This window comes from Oncorhynchus keta, chromosome 31 (genome assembly GCF_023373465.1).
Source record: "Oncorhynchus keta strain PuntledgeMale-10-30-2019 chromosome 31, Oket_V2, whole genome shotgun sequence".
Taxonomy (NCBI): Eukaryota; Metazoa; Chordata; class Actinopteri; order Salmoniformes; family Salmonidae; genus Oncorhynchus; species Oncorhynchus keta.
The window spans coordinates 14,462,485-14,477,473 of record NC_068451.1 but is presented as its reverse complement, the minus strand read 5'-3'; the positions used below and the strand labels follow the sequence as shown (position 1 = coordinate 14,477,473).

The following is a 14,989-nucleotide window of genomic DNA, read 5'->3' as shown; positions in this document are numbered from 1 at the left end:
TGTTTTATCGTTTCGCACATTAGCCGGTTAGCGCAGCACTACGGCCACAGATACTTTGGTATTTTGGCTAACAACTATTACTGTGGGTTTCGAATTTAAAAAACTCGAGGGGGGGTTTGAGTTGTCACCATACCTGAATTGTGTGACATTAACCCAGAGCAGAGACAAGCATTGGCTAGCTGACGTTACTTAGCTTCCTAGCTAGCTAACAAACACAATATTGTGGGGACACTACCACTATTTAACTAGCAATATAATTTACCTTGTAATCCTTGCTGGCAGTTCCGATTGCTCACTTTGGATATCATCCTGTTTAGGACATATTTAGCGTTTAGAGTCCGTGAGTCGGTTTCTAATTAGAGCCAGTGCAGATGTCTCTCGTATAAGCCCGCTTCTTGCTAGTTGTGAGGTTAGCTGCAAACAGCTCCTTCGGTCGAGATGGGAAACTAAAACACTCTCGTACTTCCAGTGCTACAGACTGAAAGAGCTCTCAGAACATTGCGCCTTGGTAGTGCGCTACTATTTTACTAATACATACAAACTAGTTATTAATTTGTTCAACACCCTGCCGTCTATTGTTGTGCATTTAAAAACATGTTTGCTGTAGAAATATTCATTTATAAAACTAAAGGAAATTGCGAGGGTAAAAACAATTGGTGGACACCCCCGCGTGCATGCAGCTGTTGGGTTTTGTTTACAGCTGTCACTCTACTGGAGACCAGTGAATCTGTTATGACAACGCGGATAATAATACAATATAAAACCAGCCTTTGACAGGATTTTTTATTTTTTGTAAAATAATGTTAAGGTACAAATTCTCTTGTTAGGTTTAAGATGCAGTGGTTTAGGAACAGTATTTACAACATACATGGGTTCCCAGGATATTACACATTAAAAAATGTAAAATAAACATTTAAATGTATTCCTCTGAAAACGCAAAATACATATGGTTTTGACCCTAAACATAAAGCAAAAATGTTTTTATTACAACCGTAAAATACACTGAACAATAACAGCAATTAACATGGCCATCTGACTGATCCCTATCACACATAACTTCACTGTTCAACAGCAACCCCTACTGGCAATGTTATTGCCGTGCATGGTCTTCAACTACAATGTTATTGCATAAGACAGATGCTGAGAGATCTATGAAGTTGTGAGCGCAGAGGCTCCATGTAGTCCTAAAAATCGGAAATGAAACCTCAGGTTCGTTCAGCCGTTCCTATAGTGGAAAATAATGAGGTTTGGGGCTAAACGCCGCAAATAAGGTCCGATGTTAATTAACACATCCTTTGATGATTGTATATGCTTTGTTCGATGAGATGTGTCTGTTAACATGACCTTTATGAATTATGAACCCTTTGTGCTTATTTTGATTACATAAAATGCTTCAAAATTCACAAACAATTTTACTTTAGGTGATGAAGATGATCTCATAGAACAAAACATAAGATCACACAGGCCTTGTTTTTTGTATTTATCAAAACAAACGACAAAATAATTTCTCCATAGGCTTTGGCCAACAAGACATGGTGGAGTAAGCCTAGCTCCATTAGTGCCTACAAAAAAACCACATTACTATTGCTCTCTATAAGCATGACAGCTGAAACATCAAATTGCAGCTGTGAAGAATTGCCAAGACTAGACAAATTCACTTGGTATTACTAACTAATACTGAGGGGGAAAACATAAGAACAAATATTTCTCCTTTCCTCAGTAACTCAAAACTGCAGTGTACATTCAAACTTTAGGATACACATGATAATTGTAGTCTACGGCACTGCATCACAGTGCTAGAGGCGTCACTACAGACCCTGGTTCGATTCCAGGCTGTATCATAACCGGCCGTGATGGGGAGTCCCATAGGGCGGTACACAATTGGCCCAGCGTCGTCCGGGTTAGGCTTTGGCCGGGGCAGGCCGTCATTGTAAATAATAATTTGTTCTTAACTGACTTGCCTAGTTAAATAAAAGTAAAATAAAAAACATTTAAATAATTGCCTGAAGAAAATTTTTCAACAAGCCAACTATATTGGCAAAGTGACCGATATCTCTCGGAGGCATTGCGTAACATTGTCACAGATTCTAAATCAAACAACTGGTAGAGCAAACATGCATCACCATGGACTAATCAAGCAAGACAACCAATGGCGGGCGTGCTCTTGGGTTTTTAAATGACAAAGTGCAGAATAACAGTGAAAACAATAAAATTACTTTCTCTGCATTTCAAATCTGTTCTCACACCAGGTGAAGATGGAGATCATATAATCATCACACCTCGAGTCAACTGCCAGCGCTGACCCTGAAACTAACTGGTACTTCATCAGAATACCCTTCAGACCCAATCTAAAATATACTAGCCACACTTACATGATTCCTTCTAAACAGACAAGACATTTCATCCACTCTACCCTACAGTCCACTTAAAAAAGGACTCATTCAAATCTCCATGATATAGCCTATCAATTCAAATATAATTTCAAAATAATATTTTCAGTTTTGGTTGGGAATGGTCCACAGTGCAGAACTAAACAAAATCTGAAAATACAGGAAACCTGCCACAGAAAATAGGGAACACAGGACTAAGCAATGCAGAAAAACTTCTAACACTTTCAAATATGATTTTCACACTAACCTGATATTTTTTATACCTCCTCATTAATGGCTAAATTGGAAATGCATTATTATGACTCTTCAAAATGACTTGTGGTCTTACCAACACCACCAGCCTAGTAAGAAGCAAGATATAAACTCAGCAAAAAAAAAAACCTCCTTTTTTCAGTACACCGTCATCAAAGATAATTCGTAACAATCTAAATAACTTCACAGATCTTCATTGTAAAAGGGTTTAAAACACTGTTTCCCATGCTTGTTCAATGAACCATAAACAATTACTGAACATGCACCTGTGGAACGGTTGTTAAGACACTAACAGCTTACAGACTGTAGGCAATTAAGGTCACAGTTATGAAAACTTAGGACACTAAAGAGGCCTTTCTAATGACTCTGAAAAACACCAAAAGATGAATGCCCAGGGTCCCTGCTCATCTACGTGAACGTGCCGTGCCTTAGGCATGCTACAAGGAGGCATGAGAACTGCAGATGTGGCCAGGGCAATACATTGCGATGTCCGTATTATGAGAAGCCTAAGACTTGCGCAACAGGGAGACAGGACGGACAGCTGATCGTCCTCGCAGTGGCAGATCACGTGTAACAACACCTGCACAAGATCGGTACAGCCAAACAACACACATGCAGGACAGGTACAGGATGGCAACAACAACTGCCCGAGTTACACCAGGAACTCATCATCCCTCCATCAGTGCTCAGTCTGTCCGCAACAGGCTGAGAGAGGCTGGACTGAGGGCTTGTAGGCCTGTTGTAAGGCAGGTCCTCACCAGACATCACCGGCAACAACGTCACCTACGGGCACAAACCCACCGTCGCTGGACCAGACAGGACTGGCAAAAAAGTGCTCTTCACTGACGAGTTGCTGTTTTGTCTCACCGGAGGTGATGGTCGGATTCGCGTTTATCGTTGAAAGAATGAGCGTTACAACGAGGTCTATACTCTTGAGCAGGACAGATGTGGGGGTGGGGGGGGTCCGTCATGGTCACAGCATCATCAGACTGAGCTTGCCTGCAATCTCAACCCTGTACCTTACAGGGAAGACATCCTCCTCTCTCATGTGGTACCCTTCCTGCAGGCTCATCCTGACATGACCCTCCAGCATGACAATGCCACCAGCCATACTGCTCGTTCTGTGAGTGATTTCCTGCAGGAAAGGAATGTCAGTGTTCTGACATGACCAGCAAAGAGCCCAGATCTCAATCCTATTGAGCATGTCTGGGGACCTGTTGGATTGGAGGGTGAGGGCTAGGGCCATTCCCCCCCAGAAATCTCACAGCAAGAACTCGGAAATCTGGTGCAATCCTTGATACTGACTGTTACTTTTGATTTTAGCCTCCCCCTCTCCCCCTTTGTTCAGTGACATATTATTCCATTTCTGTTAGTCACATATCTGTGGAACTTGTTCAGTTTATGTCTCAGTTGTTGAATGTTATGTTCATACAAATATTTACACATTTTAAGTTTCCTGAAAATAAATGCAGTTGACAGTGAGGACGTTTCTTTTTTTGCTGAGTTTACATCGAGGCACAACATTGGCTCACAGTGGTAAAAGGAGACTTTGCAAACCCACACTATTACTGTTGGATAGGGGGCAGTAGTGAATGGGTTTTACCATAGGTTTGATACTCAAACCACTTCAACCACCACTCCTGTCAAAAAAGATTTGCATTTGGCTCATATGATCAGTGTAAAAGCAATATGGTTGAAATAAAGCATACCGGTAATTAGAGGTACTTCAATATCTGTCAATAAGGGGGTTAAACTCTATGTTAGCACAACTTCAGAACAGCACTACTTCATTTTAGGATGATGTTACCACCAATCTATGATGTAACAGTTGCATACAGCTTTCTATATCCAAGTAGCAAAGCTTGTGTTTTATTCAGTCTGTCAAACATGGCCTCTTTCAGTCCACACTGGAAAGAAGGGCTGATTTCCATAACCTTTGTCATTATGAAAGTTTAACGATATTATCTCAAGCACTAACTTCCTGTTGCTGCCACACAATGTCAAACTTACAGTAGTCTTCAGACACCAATATCAAACATTGTCACCAAAGCAAAATATGACCATTTAAAAACCAATAAAAAAGCCCCCAAAAATTAGTTTAAAAAAAATGTATTTTCACTACAATAGTATGATGCAAATGTACTACTTGCAAATGTACTAAATAAAAAAAATGTATTTGGCAACTCCCAGACAGTCACACGAGACATGCACAATAACACTTTGCATAGCAAATGGACTACATTTTTCAGAACCTGTTGCTTTTCAAATCATGCAACCGGTTTCAGGGTGTTGCGGAACCAAAAGGCTTCTCTTCTTAAATATACTCTCAATTATTTATCCATTTATATACAAAGGCAGACCACCTTTAATTAAAAAATAAAACTTCATAGTAATAACTACTTTGTTACATAAAAATATGTTACTATAATCTGGCTCTGGCAAGACAGGTGCAGCAGGTGGGAGGGGTTAGAGGTGTCAATCACAGTGGCTAGGATTACCTGACTAAAACGGACACTAAAGCTCCAAGGCCTTAGGATAGTAGTAGCAGTTAAAATATATACTATGGCAAAAATGTTGCTATGCATTAGTCGACTTGGTTTTGGCCTTGCCGTTTCCCAATTACTCAATGATAAAACATACAACTCCAATTCATGTAATTGAAATGTATTGAGGGATTTTCCTCTGCCTTTTTCATATCAACAATGCCAATTCTCTTGATGGAAGGCAGACACTTTGTCAATAGCACACATTTAAAAACAAACAGTCCCTAGTTGCTTTAAAGGAAATGTGCAGAAGAGGGTAGGTCTAAGATCTGAGGAGAAGATAGCAGGCACACAGGGGTGGTACATAGCAAAAGGTCCTCAGCTTAAACTTACTGAGAAGCTCAATGGTATAGAAGCAGGCTGGCAGAATGGCAACAGCTGTCATGTTGGGACATATAAAAATGTTTAAAAAAAGAATACAAAAATATTTTGTCACACACCAGACAGGTGCAATGAAATGTGTTATTTTCTGTGTTGTTTTTTATAGACAGGAGAGTTGGATAATGGATTCTGTGGACTACTTGGTTCGATATGAGGGCAATATCCTTAGACGATTGATTTAGTACATTTTTTTTCAATTAGGAACCATCAAGACGATTCAAGTTAACAGACGTTAAATGAGAAAGGTCCATTTAGCTGGGTCTTGAACACAGACACAGTGATAATCTTACAGACGGATATGCCGTCCAGACACTAAAATGAATAAGTGCCAACTTGTCCCAAGGGACTGAGAAAGTCACCTCTCCAAAAAAAACACTTTCTTCTCTTGTCCGTTGAACGACTGAACCATATCTGAATTATAGCTAGCAAGGCCCGTCATTTAATTACCTTCACCAAACTTAAATAAAATGGAAACACTTAATGACATGTCAATTGGCAACTATTGGTTGAACAGTCTCTGGTTGGGTTGATGTAATCCAGAAAATAACCCAGATCTACTGTGTGTTCTTGCAGTAGAAAGATGGCGAACATGGCCGATATTCCAGCCTCCCCATACTGGCGTTGGAATGATGGAACAGACAGACAAAGCCGAAAGACCAGTCGGGAAAGTCCTGTCTCATAGAATGCATATGGTATGGTTTTTAAGACTGCATTTTCAAGTGTAACTGACCTCATGCGTGATCCCTGCGTTTATGCATTATCCGAAGTGCATTTGTTTACATGCAGATAAGACTCGTACAAGCTAATGCCGATATTTTCTTTTTTTCTCTTAAGCATCACAAGTGCATTTTCGATAACTGCCTGGATGTAGCGGAAAGAACCGTAAACGAACTTGCTCCACCACTGACATGTCAGTCCTGTCCTCCAACCTTCCCCACCACCACATCACCTCACAAAAAGCATGTGGAGAGGTCCCCACTAGACCAGGTGCCTCCAACTCTGGTCCTGGAGAGCATGTAGAATTCTATTCAAGCCCAGCACTAACACACCCGATTCAAATAATCAAGATCCAGATTTAAGATTGACAAGTGTATTAGTGCTGTGGTAGAACAACAGCCTGCTTCCCAGTTTCTCTCCGGGACCAGTCAGAGATCCCTGCACTAGACTGTCCAAAACCTCCCACCTGACCTTTTATTCGCAGATGCTGTGGTTGGGTCAATCGCCAAGAAGGGGGAAACAAAGCAGGGCTCAACCCCACCTGTTCCACTTCAGTCTGGGGTCATTCCAACCCCCTTCCCTCCTCACTCCTCCGTATCCACTCCTGGGGGAGGGTCACTTGAGGCGGTCGGAGCGGAAGGAGTCTTCCACGGCGGGGTCGGTCAGCATGAAGTCCCCGTCCAGCATGCCCAGCCCCTCAAGGGCCAGGGGGTCCATCCTGAGGGGGTCGTCCAGAGAAAATGAGTCCATCTCAAACCCTGGCACGTGGGACAGGGCGCTGGCGATCTCCTTGGAAAGGCCCAACGAACTGTCTCCTGGTGAAGAAAGAAAAGAGGGCTAGTAATACATAATAATAAATGTGCCATTTAGCAGACGCTTTTATCCAAAGGGACTTTCAGTCATGAGTGCATACGTTTTCGAATGGGTGGCCCCAGCGGGAACCAAATCCACAACCCTTTACATTGTAAGTGCCATATTCTACCAACTGAGCCACTCAGGGTTAGTGTTAGTTGTAGTTATAATTATGTACTTGGAAAGCATTTCTCTCCTACAGGGGAGTAATAGCTGAAGTGGTAGCCCAGATCTCACCTGTGAGGATGATGTTAGGGACGTTGTGGCATCCCTCTCCCCCAAAGTTCTGGTTGTTAAGGTGCTGCCTATCCCCTGAGTCGTGGAGCTCCAGGAAGCCATGGTTGGGGTGGTAGGATTCCTCCTGGCCTTTTCTACCACTCCCACAGCCCAAGCCACCGTGGTTGAACGACAGGCTGTCTCCCGGAGTCTCCATGTTGAATTGAGACTGAGACAAAACACCAAATGTGAACTCAGGCAGACAAATACAGTACAACAGAACTCAGCAATGAAAGCAGAGGTGCAGTAGTCAATACAAATATGAGCCTGAGAGAAATAGCGTCTGCAGAAATGGTATACCTGCTGGTTCTGTCTGGAGGCGATCTGCAGGCCCAGGTAGGGATCATCCAACAGAGAGTTTAACAGTAATGTGTCCTACAACACAAAACACAGGTACGTTAATGTAAAGACAGAACAACACGTCATACCAAGTTATGTTGAGTGACATCACCTACAACATGACTGTAGCAGTGAAGTGGGGCTTCATTGATGCTACAGGCCAATTTCACTGTGGTCCCAATGTAACAGCCCTTCAGCACACTAAGACAGTCAGCTTTCTGGACTGCTATTAATAGAGACATTCAAAAACAGAGCCCAGGATCCATTTCACCTCACTTGGGCATGACATCAGCGTTCCCTCTCAAGTTTCACACACCGCATTCTGCAGCTAAAAAAATGTGAGCATGTTCAAAGTCAGAAGGATGTTGTGAAACAATCTCCAGTGGCAAGTTATGGAACCAAGTTGAGACTTGAGTGAGCATTGGAAATGTATTGAGAAGCTATACAGGTCCAGGAAATGTGAAGCATCAAGTAGGAAATTATTGAGCCACAGTTATAACAAGATGGCCTCTTGAATAGCCTAAGTTCTGTTTTAAATACAGTACCAGTCAAAAGTTTGGACACACCTACTCATTCAAGGGATTTTCTCTATTTTCTTTACTATTTTCTGCATTGTAGATAATAGTGAAGACATAAAAACTATGAAATAACACATATGGAATCATGTAGTAACTAAAAAAAGTGTTAAACAAATCAAAATATGTTTGAGATTCTTCAAAGTAGCCACTCTGCCTTGACAGCTTTGTATTTTTTCAACCAGCTTCATGAGGTATTTACCTGGAATGCTTTTCCAACAGTCTGGAAGGAGTTCCCACATATGCTGAGAACTTGTTGGCTGCTTTTCCTTCACTCTATAGTCCAACTCATTCCAAACCATCTCATTTGGGTTGAGGTTGGGTGATTGTGGAGGCCAGGTCATCTGAAGTAGCACTCAATCACTCTCCTTCTTGGTCAAATAGCCCGTACACAGCCTGGAGGTGTGTTGGGTCATTGTCCTGTTGAAAAACAAATGATTGTCCCACTAAGCCCGAGCTGACAAGGTAAAAATCTGTCGTTCTGCTCGAGCAAGGCAGTTAACCCACTGTTCCCCGGGCACCGAAGAAGTAGATGTCGATTATGGCAACCTCCCACACCTCTCTGATTCAGAGGGGTTGGGTTAAATGCGTTAGATACATTTCAGTTGAATGCATTCAGTTGTACAACTGACTAGGTATCCCCCTTTCCCTAAGCGCAAATCAGATGGGATGGCATATTGCTGCAGAATGCTGTGCTGGTTAAGTGTGCCTTGAAGCACCCCCACACCTCCGTACTTCACGGTGGGAACCACACATGCAGAGATCATCCGTTCACCTACTCTGCGTCTCACAAAGACACGGCAGTTGGAACCAAAATTCTCAAATTTGGACTCATCAGACCAAAGGTCAGATTTCTACCAGTCTAATGTCCTTTGCTCATGTTTCCTGGCCCAAGCAAGTCTCTTCTTCTTATTGGTACCCTTTGGTAGTTGTTTCTTTGCAGAAATTCGACCATGAAGGCCTGATTCACACAGTCTCCTCTTTACAGTTGATGTTGAGATGTGTCTGTTACTTGAACTCTTTGAGGTGCAATCTGAGGTGCAGTTAATTGCCGATTTCTGAGGTGCAGTTAACTCTAATGAACTTATCCTCTGCAGCAGAGGTAACTCTGGGTCGTCCTTTCCTGTGGCAGTCCTCATGAGAGCCAGTGTCATCATAGCGCTTGATGGTTTTTGCTACTGCACTTCAAGAAACTTTCAAAGTTCTGGATTGACTGACCTTCATGTCTTAAAGTAATGATGGACCGTCGTTTCTCTTTGCTTATTTGAGCTGTATAGGTATTTTACCAAATAGAGCTAGCTTCTGTATACCACCCCTACCTTGTCAACACAACTGATTGGCTCAAACGCATTAAGGAAAGAAATTCCACAAATGAACTTTTAACAAATTGAAATTCATTCCAGGTGACTACCTCATTAAGCTAGTTGAGAGAGTGTGTAACGCTGTAATCAAGACAAAGAGTGGCTACTTTGAAGAATCTCAAACATAAAATATATTTTGATTTGTTTAACACTTTTTTGGTTACTACATGATTCCATGTGTGTTATTTCATGGTTTTGATGTATTCACTATTATGCTACAATGTAGAAAATAGTAAAAATAAAGAAAAACCCTGGAATGAGTAAGTGTCCAAACTTTTGACTGGTACTGTATATCACATGACAGCAGAGTAATGTGTCAAGTGTAAAGAGATGATATTATACTATTTGATACTTGAGGATGTCACACACTAAGAGGCTGAACAGTGATCAATTTGCATGGCCAAATGTATAAATAAATTAACTGATTACACAAATATGCAATACAAAATAGTGAGCTAATTCTAGCTAGATGGCAGAGTAAACTCCTTAAAAAAATATGTCCTGGTGTAACCAGAAGCCATCAGGCTGTCACTGGTTATTGTCTTGATAATAACTGTACAGATGATTACATCATCCGGATCATTCTAGTTGACCTCAGTTTCTATCATAACCAACGTTTACAACATTGCGCTTGCTTTAAACACCATGCGTTTATAAAAACATCAAGCCATGGTGGCCGTCATGCCCCTCTGCCCCAGAGAGGCGAGGTAGGTTAACTGTGACGGACCGATAGTAGGAGGACATAGAGGAAATTGTGGCTTTATTGGGCCAATTGGCGGCAGTGTGTTGTGTGTATGGGCTAGCACTGACTCCACTCACGTTGTAGAGGCCCAGGTCTGTGGCCAGGGAGTGGCTGATGTGCTGCAGCTGGGGAAGACTTCCCTGCTGCCTTTGCTGCTCCATCTGCTGCAGTTGGTCTTGCTGGTCCTGTTGTTGTTGTTGCTGCTGCTGTTGTTGTTGCTGCTGCTGTTGTTGTTGTTGTTGCTGCTGCTGCTGCTGCTGGGTTGACTGCGGGTCTTGCGTCTGCAGGCACTGAGAGTTCTGGCCCTGCTCACCCTGCTTCTCAATTTTGACCGACACCCTATGGTGCTGCTGCAGGTGCTGCATCTGCTGGTTCTGGGCATTGCACAGGTTCTGCAGGTGCAGCTGCTGGAGGGCCTGCTGAGACTGGGCACATTGCTGCTGGTGCAGCTGGTGTTGCAAATGCAGCTGATGGTGTTGATGCTGTTGTTGACTTTGTTGTTGCAGTACCACGGACGGCTGGGAGAGCTGTTGTCCTACCTGAGAGGCCTGCTGGGGCTGATGGGATGCTGGAGGACCTGGCTGATGAAGCTGCTGCTGGGGTTGGTTGAAGGGGTAGGGAGGGAGCCTCTGGTCCATAGGGAGTTTGCTGGTGTCCAGAGGGACACCCTGGGAGGAGATAAACACATTGATTGGAAATGGAATACGAACTCAATTGGCATGCAGGTCGGCCAATGTTATGGTGCCGTGTAGGCTTGGGCGGTTTACTGTATAAACTATATATACACCAGGGTATTTTGAAATACTCAAGAGTATGATTTTCAATACCGTCAAAACAATTGGGCAATTTTTTTTTCATCAATTTGAATATATATATTTTTTAATACCTACAGTCAACTTGTGCTGTGGGTTAATAAATATAGCAGCATCAACTACCCTTGCATGCTGACGAAAAGGGCAGTTTTTAGTTAAAAACTAGCAGTATTTCAATCTACTCGATTCATCATAATTAGGAGTACAGCGCCATCTCCTATTCCTGGATAGATGTACGTTTTCCGAGCCATATCTCGCGCCGGCTCTGTGGCGTCCACATTCTGGCATAGCACAGTTCCAACCAGAGAGAGAAGGAATTAACATCTAGTCAGGTTCTTTAGGCTAACTAAGTGGCTAGCTTGCAAGATCAATCTTCTTGGTTACAGCAGAGACAAATCCCCTCCTGGATCAAGATCCCTGACGTCTACTATTTGTGTTGTGTGTGCAGTACAGGAACGGCATGAAGGTATGAACATCTGGATACCGCCCAACCCCAGGGCAGTGCTTATTCTGGCCTGTGAATAAGTCATGGTAAAAGGAGAACGTAGGTAGACATTACCTGTGTTATGGAGGACAAGTTAGGAGAGATGGTGGGGGAGAACTGTTTGGAGTGGTGTCGGCGAGACTCCCCTCCCATGGGTAGGATCAGAGGGGAGAGCTGAGCTCGTCTCCGTGGCAACGTGCTGAGAGGCGACTGCCCCTGGCTAGTTAGCAGTGGCGAATAAGAGGAGCACGAGCCGGACCCTCCCACCCCGCTATTGTAACTAGGGTTACTGGATGCGGTGTGGAGGGACTGGCCACTCAGGGAGGAGTTGCTGAGGGAGGAGTGCAGGGATTGGTTGCTCAGGGAAGACTGGGTGGAGGGGGAGGAGCTAAGGGAGGACTGCAGGGACGGGTTGCTAAGCGACGAGTGCAAGGAGGTGGAGCTGAGGGAGTTGGGGAAGGAGTGGCTGCTGAGAGATGATTGGATGTTGGGGTTGCTTAGCGAGGACTGCAGGGAGGGGTTACTGAGAGTCCCCTGAAGAGATGCCAGGAGACCTGTTCAAATAAACAAGACCGATAAACAGATTTGAATATAGAGCTATATAAAATAATACACACATTTTCAGTCCTGGTGTGAAAAGTTGTGGTAATGAGTACATAGACTGAACAAAAAAATAAACGCAACATGTAAAGTGTTGGTCCCATGTTTCATGAGCTGAAATAAACCATAGCCGAAATGTTCCATTTGCACAAAAAGCTCTCAGATTTGCGCACAAATTTGTTTGCCATTGAAAAGGAGTGGGACAAAAATAGTACAGGCCACAATCAACAGCCTGATCAACTCTATGCAAAGGAGATGTGGGAAATGGTGGTCACACCGGATACTGACTGGGTTCTGTTCCACGCCCTTACCTTTTTTTAAGGTACTTTATCTGTGAGGAACAGAAGCATATCTGTATTTCCAGTCATGTGAAATCCATTGATTAGGAATTTATTTCAATTGACTGGTTTCCTTACATTTCAAATAACTAAAATCTTTGAAATTGTTGCATGTTGCATTTATATTTTTGTTCAGTGTAAAAGACTACAAACATCTAAAATTCAATGAAAATGTATTGCAACATTTCATCACTTTAACATTTAATATGACAAACTGCAAACACAGTTTGTCTCCTGGTGATCATATCAGGTGGTACAACACTAGCTCAGTCCCCTGAAGAGGCCCTGATCTGCAGGGTGCATCTCAAGAGTCAAACTAGGTTTCCTTTCATCATCTCCTATCCTTAAATTTGCACTGATGTGAAAGAACTAGAATAATACCAGCAAATATCTGGTAAGCATTCACCATACTGTTTTCTCAAGAGACGAGAAGAGCAAGCCACCTCAGACTATTGACATGCACCCTAGGCCTTGCCTCTAGACTGAAGTTAACATTACCTGTGTGTGGTCAGCCAAATCACCTCAACACAGATAAGGTCAGTAGGGCCATATAAAATCTGTTTAATTTCTTTCCTGATTGCGGTTAGTTAATTTGACACATTCCGTTGAGTTTTACAGGTCTCTGTTTCTGCAGGATTTTTTCAGGCTTTCATATTCTAAATGACACTTGAATTGAAAAACAACTAAATAGGATTTTAAGTCCACAACAATGCTTAAACCACGTTAGGAGACCACTTTTGAGGTCTGGGAATTGTTTTTGAAATTTAGATTTTTGGGTGTAGTTACCCTTTAATTCCATTGCACAGCTAGCAAGAGGCGGTTCAGCTATGTTTTTGTTATGATAGTTTGCAAAACAAACACCCACTGGACTGATGCAAATAGTCATGATATTCTGTCAGGTAGGCATAGGCTTTGTTGTTAACATTTAATGTAGGTTTTTTCCATCTACCAGAAGACTGTTTCATTAGCATCAACGGTAATAGCTTCACAAAGTGGTAACTGCGCGCACCGCACATACACAGATGGGGGAATTCTCATTGCCTCTTCAGAAATTTGCAGGAAATACAAATCACTGATGCATTCTGTTCAGTTCTTATGATAAACCTGGGCTAATTAATACATGTCCAATACATTTAGTTGACTCCCTACTAAGTTCAATACATTTAGTTGACTCCCTACTAAGTTCAATACATTTAGTTGACTCCCTACTAAGTTCAATACATTTAGTTGACTCCCTACTAAGTTCAATACATTTAGTTGACTCCCTACTAAGTTCAATACATTTTTTTTTACATTGTTGAATTCCGTTTTGTCTGGATTCTCTGATTCTGTCCGCATCAGGGATTTTATAGGGCCCGAGGACAGCTACTTTTTCAGAATGCACAGCCCTGCACTTTACCTCCACTTTCTAAATACATCTTACATGCACGCTCCCACCTAAATGAATATTGGCCTGTCTCCCTCTTGCACCAACACCCACTAACTTCCTCCGTTTGAGTCACAACTTAGACATTTTAACTAGTGTGACGGAAAGGGTTGTATTGTTCCTAGCATGCCTGTATGAGCGCACACACTAACATACACGCAAGAGAGAAGTGCTGAAGATCAACATGGCACACACACACAAGCTTCAGCCTCTGTCCCACAGTACCTCCCTGTACCTGGCGAGTGGCAGAAGGCGTTGCTGGCATTGATGCCCAGCTGGGTCAGGGTGGAGGCCAGGTTGCCCGTGCTGCTGCCCCCACTCAGGGACGAAGGGTAGCCCGGCTCGTCTGGGTCCAGCGGGGTGGGCAGTGGTGACGGGAAGTGCAGGCTGGAGAGGTCGGGCAGGGAGCCCCCCGTGTTCAGGGCTGAGGGAGCATGGGGGGTGCTGGACTGCTGGTCAGGGGAGGGGAAGATACTGGAGGAGGAGATGGAGAAACTATTTAGATAGACAAGAGAAACCACAGTGGTGTCTCACATTCGTCAAGAATTAGACACTGGGGCGTGTGATTTATAGACAGGATGACCTCATCGTCCCAGTGCTAAACTGATCCACACCCAACAGCAGCCTCCATACACACGCACACACACACAGACAGAGAGAGAGAGAACAACAAAGAAAAATAACAGAATAGACCAAGAGGGGAGAAAGCGAGCGAGATAATAAATTAGAGAGAGAACGAGAAAAAAAAAGATTGAGAGCAAGCGAATGAGGAAAAAAATCATATCCACTACACACACGTTCCAATCTAAACCCCAGCTATGAGAGAAAGATAAAAGAATGCGCAACGAAAGTCATGCTAGTCATGACGAAGAAGAGGAGGATAGACAAACAGAGAAAGATA

At 43.0% G+C, this 14,989-nt stretch overlaps 2 protein-coding genes across 7 annotated transcripts in view; both read right to left on the bottom strand.

Annotated features, from left to right (window-relative positions):
• Nucleotides 1-610, bottom strand: part of LOC118364061 (DENN domain-containing protein 4B-like) — a 44,555-nt gene extending 43,945 nt beyond the window's left edge. For 2 of the 4 annotated variants that reach the window (XM_052489656.1, XM_052489657.1), the window contains exon 1: nt 263-609. The gene's annotated coding sequence lies outside the window, so the exon portion shown is untranslated. Of the gene's footprint in view, nt 1-262 lie in introns of all 4 variants that reach the window. The other 2 variants (XM_052489659.1, XM_052489658.1) reach the window with 2 other exon arrangements.
• Nucleotides 611-768: 158 nt separating this feature from the next.
• LOC118364519 (CREB-regulated transcription coactivator 2-like) overlaps nt 769-14,989 on the bottom strand; it is a 22,513-nt gene continuing 8,292 nt past the window's right edge. For 2 of the 3 annotated variants that reach the window (XM_035746124.2, XM_035746125.2), the window contains 6 exons: nt 14,324-14,562; nt 11,800-12,278; nt 10,506-11,096; nt 7,712-7,786; nt 7,373-7,580; nt 769-7,098 (listed from right to left, as the gene is read on the bottom strand). In XM_035746124.2, coding sequence (XP_035602017.1) covers nt 6,899-7,098; nt 7,373-7,580; nt 7,712-7,786; nt 10,506-11,096; nt 11,800-12,278; nt 14,324-14,562 — 1,792 coding nt within the window. In that variant the 3' untranslated portion in view covers nt 769-6,898. Of the gene's footprint in view, nt 7,099-7,372; nt 7,581-7,711; nt 7,787-8,527; nt 8,746-10,505; nt 11,097-11,799; nt 12,279-14,323; nt 14,563-14,989 lie in introns of those variants that run through there. The other variant, XR_008087940.1, reaches the window with a different exon arrangement.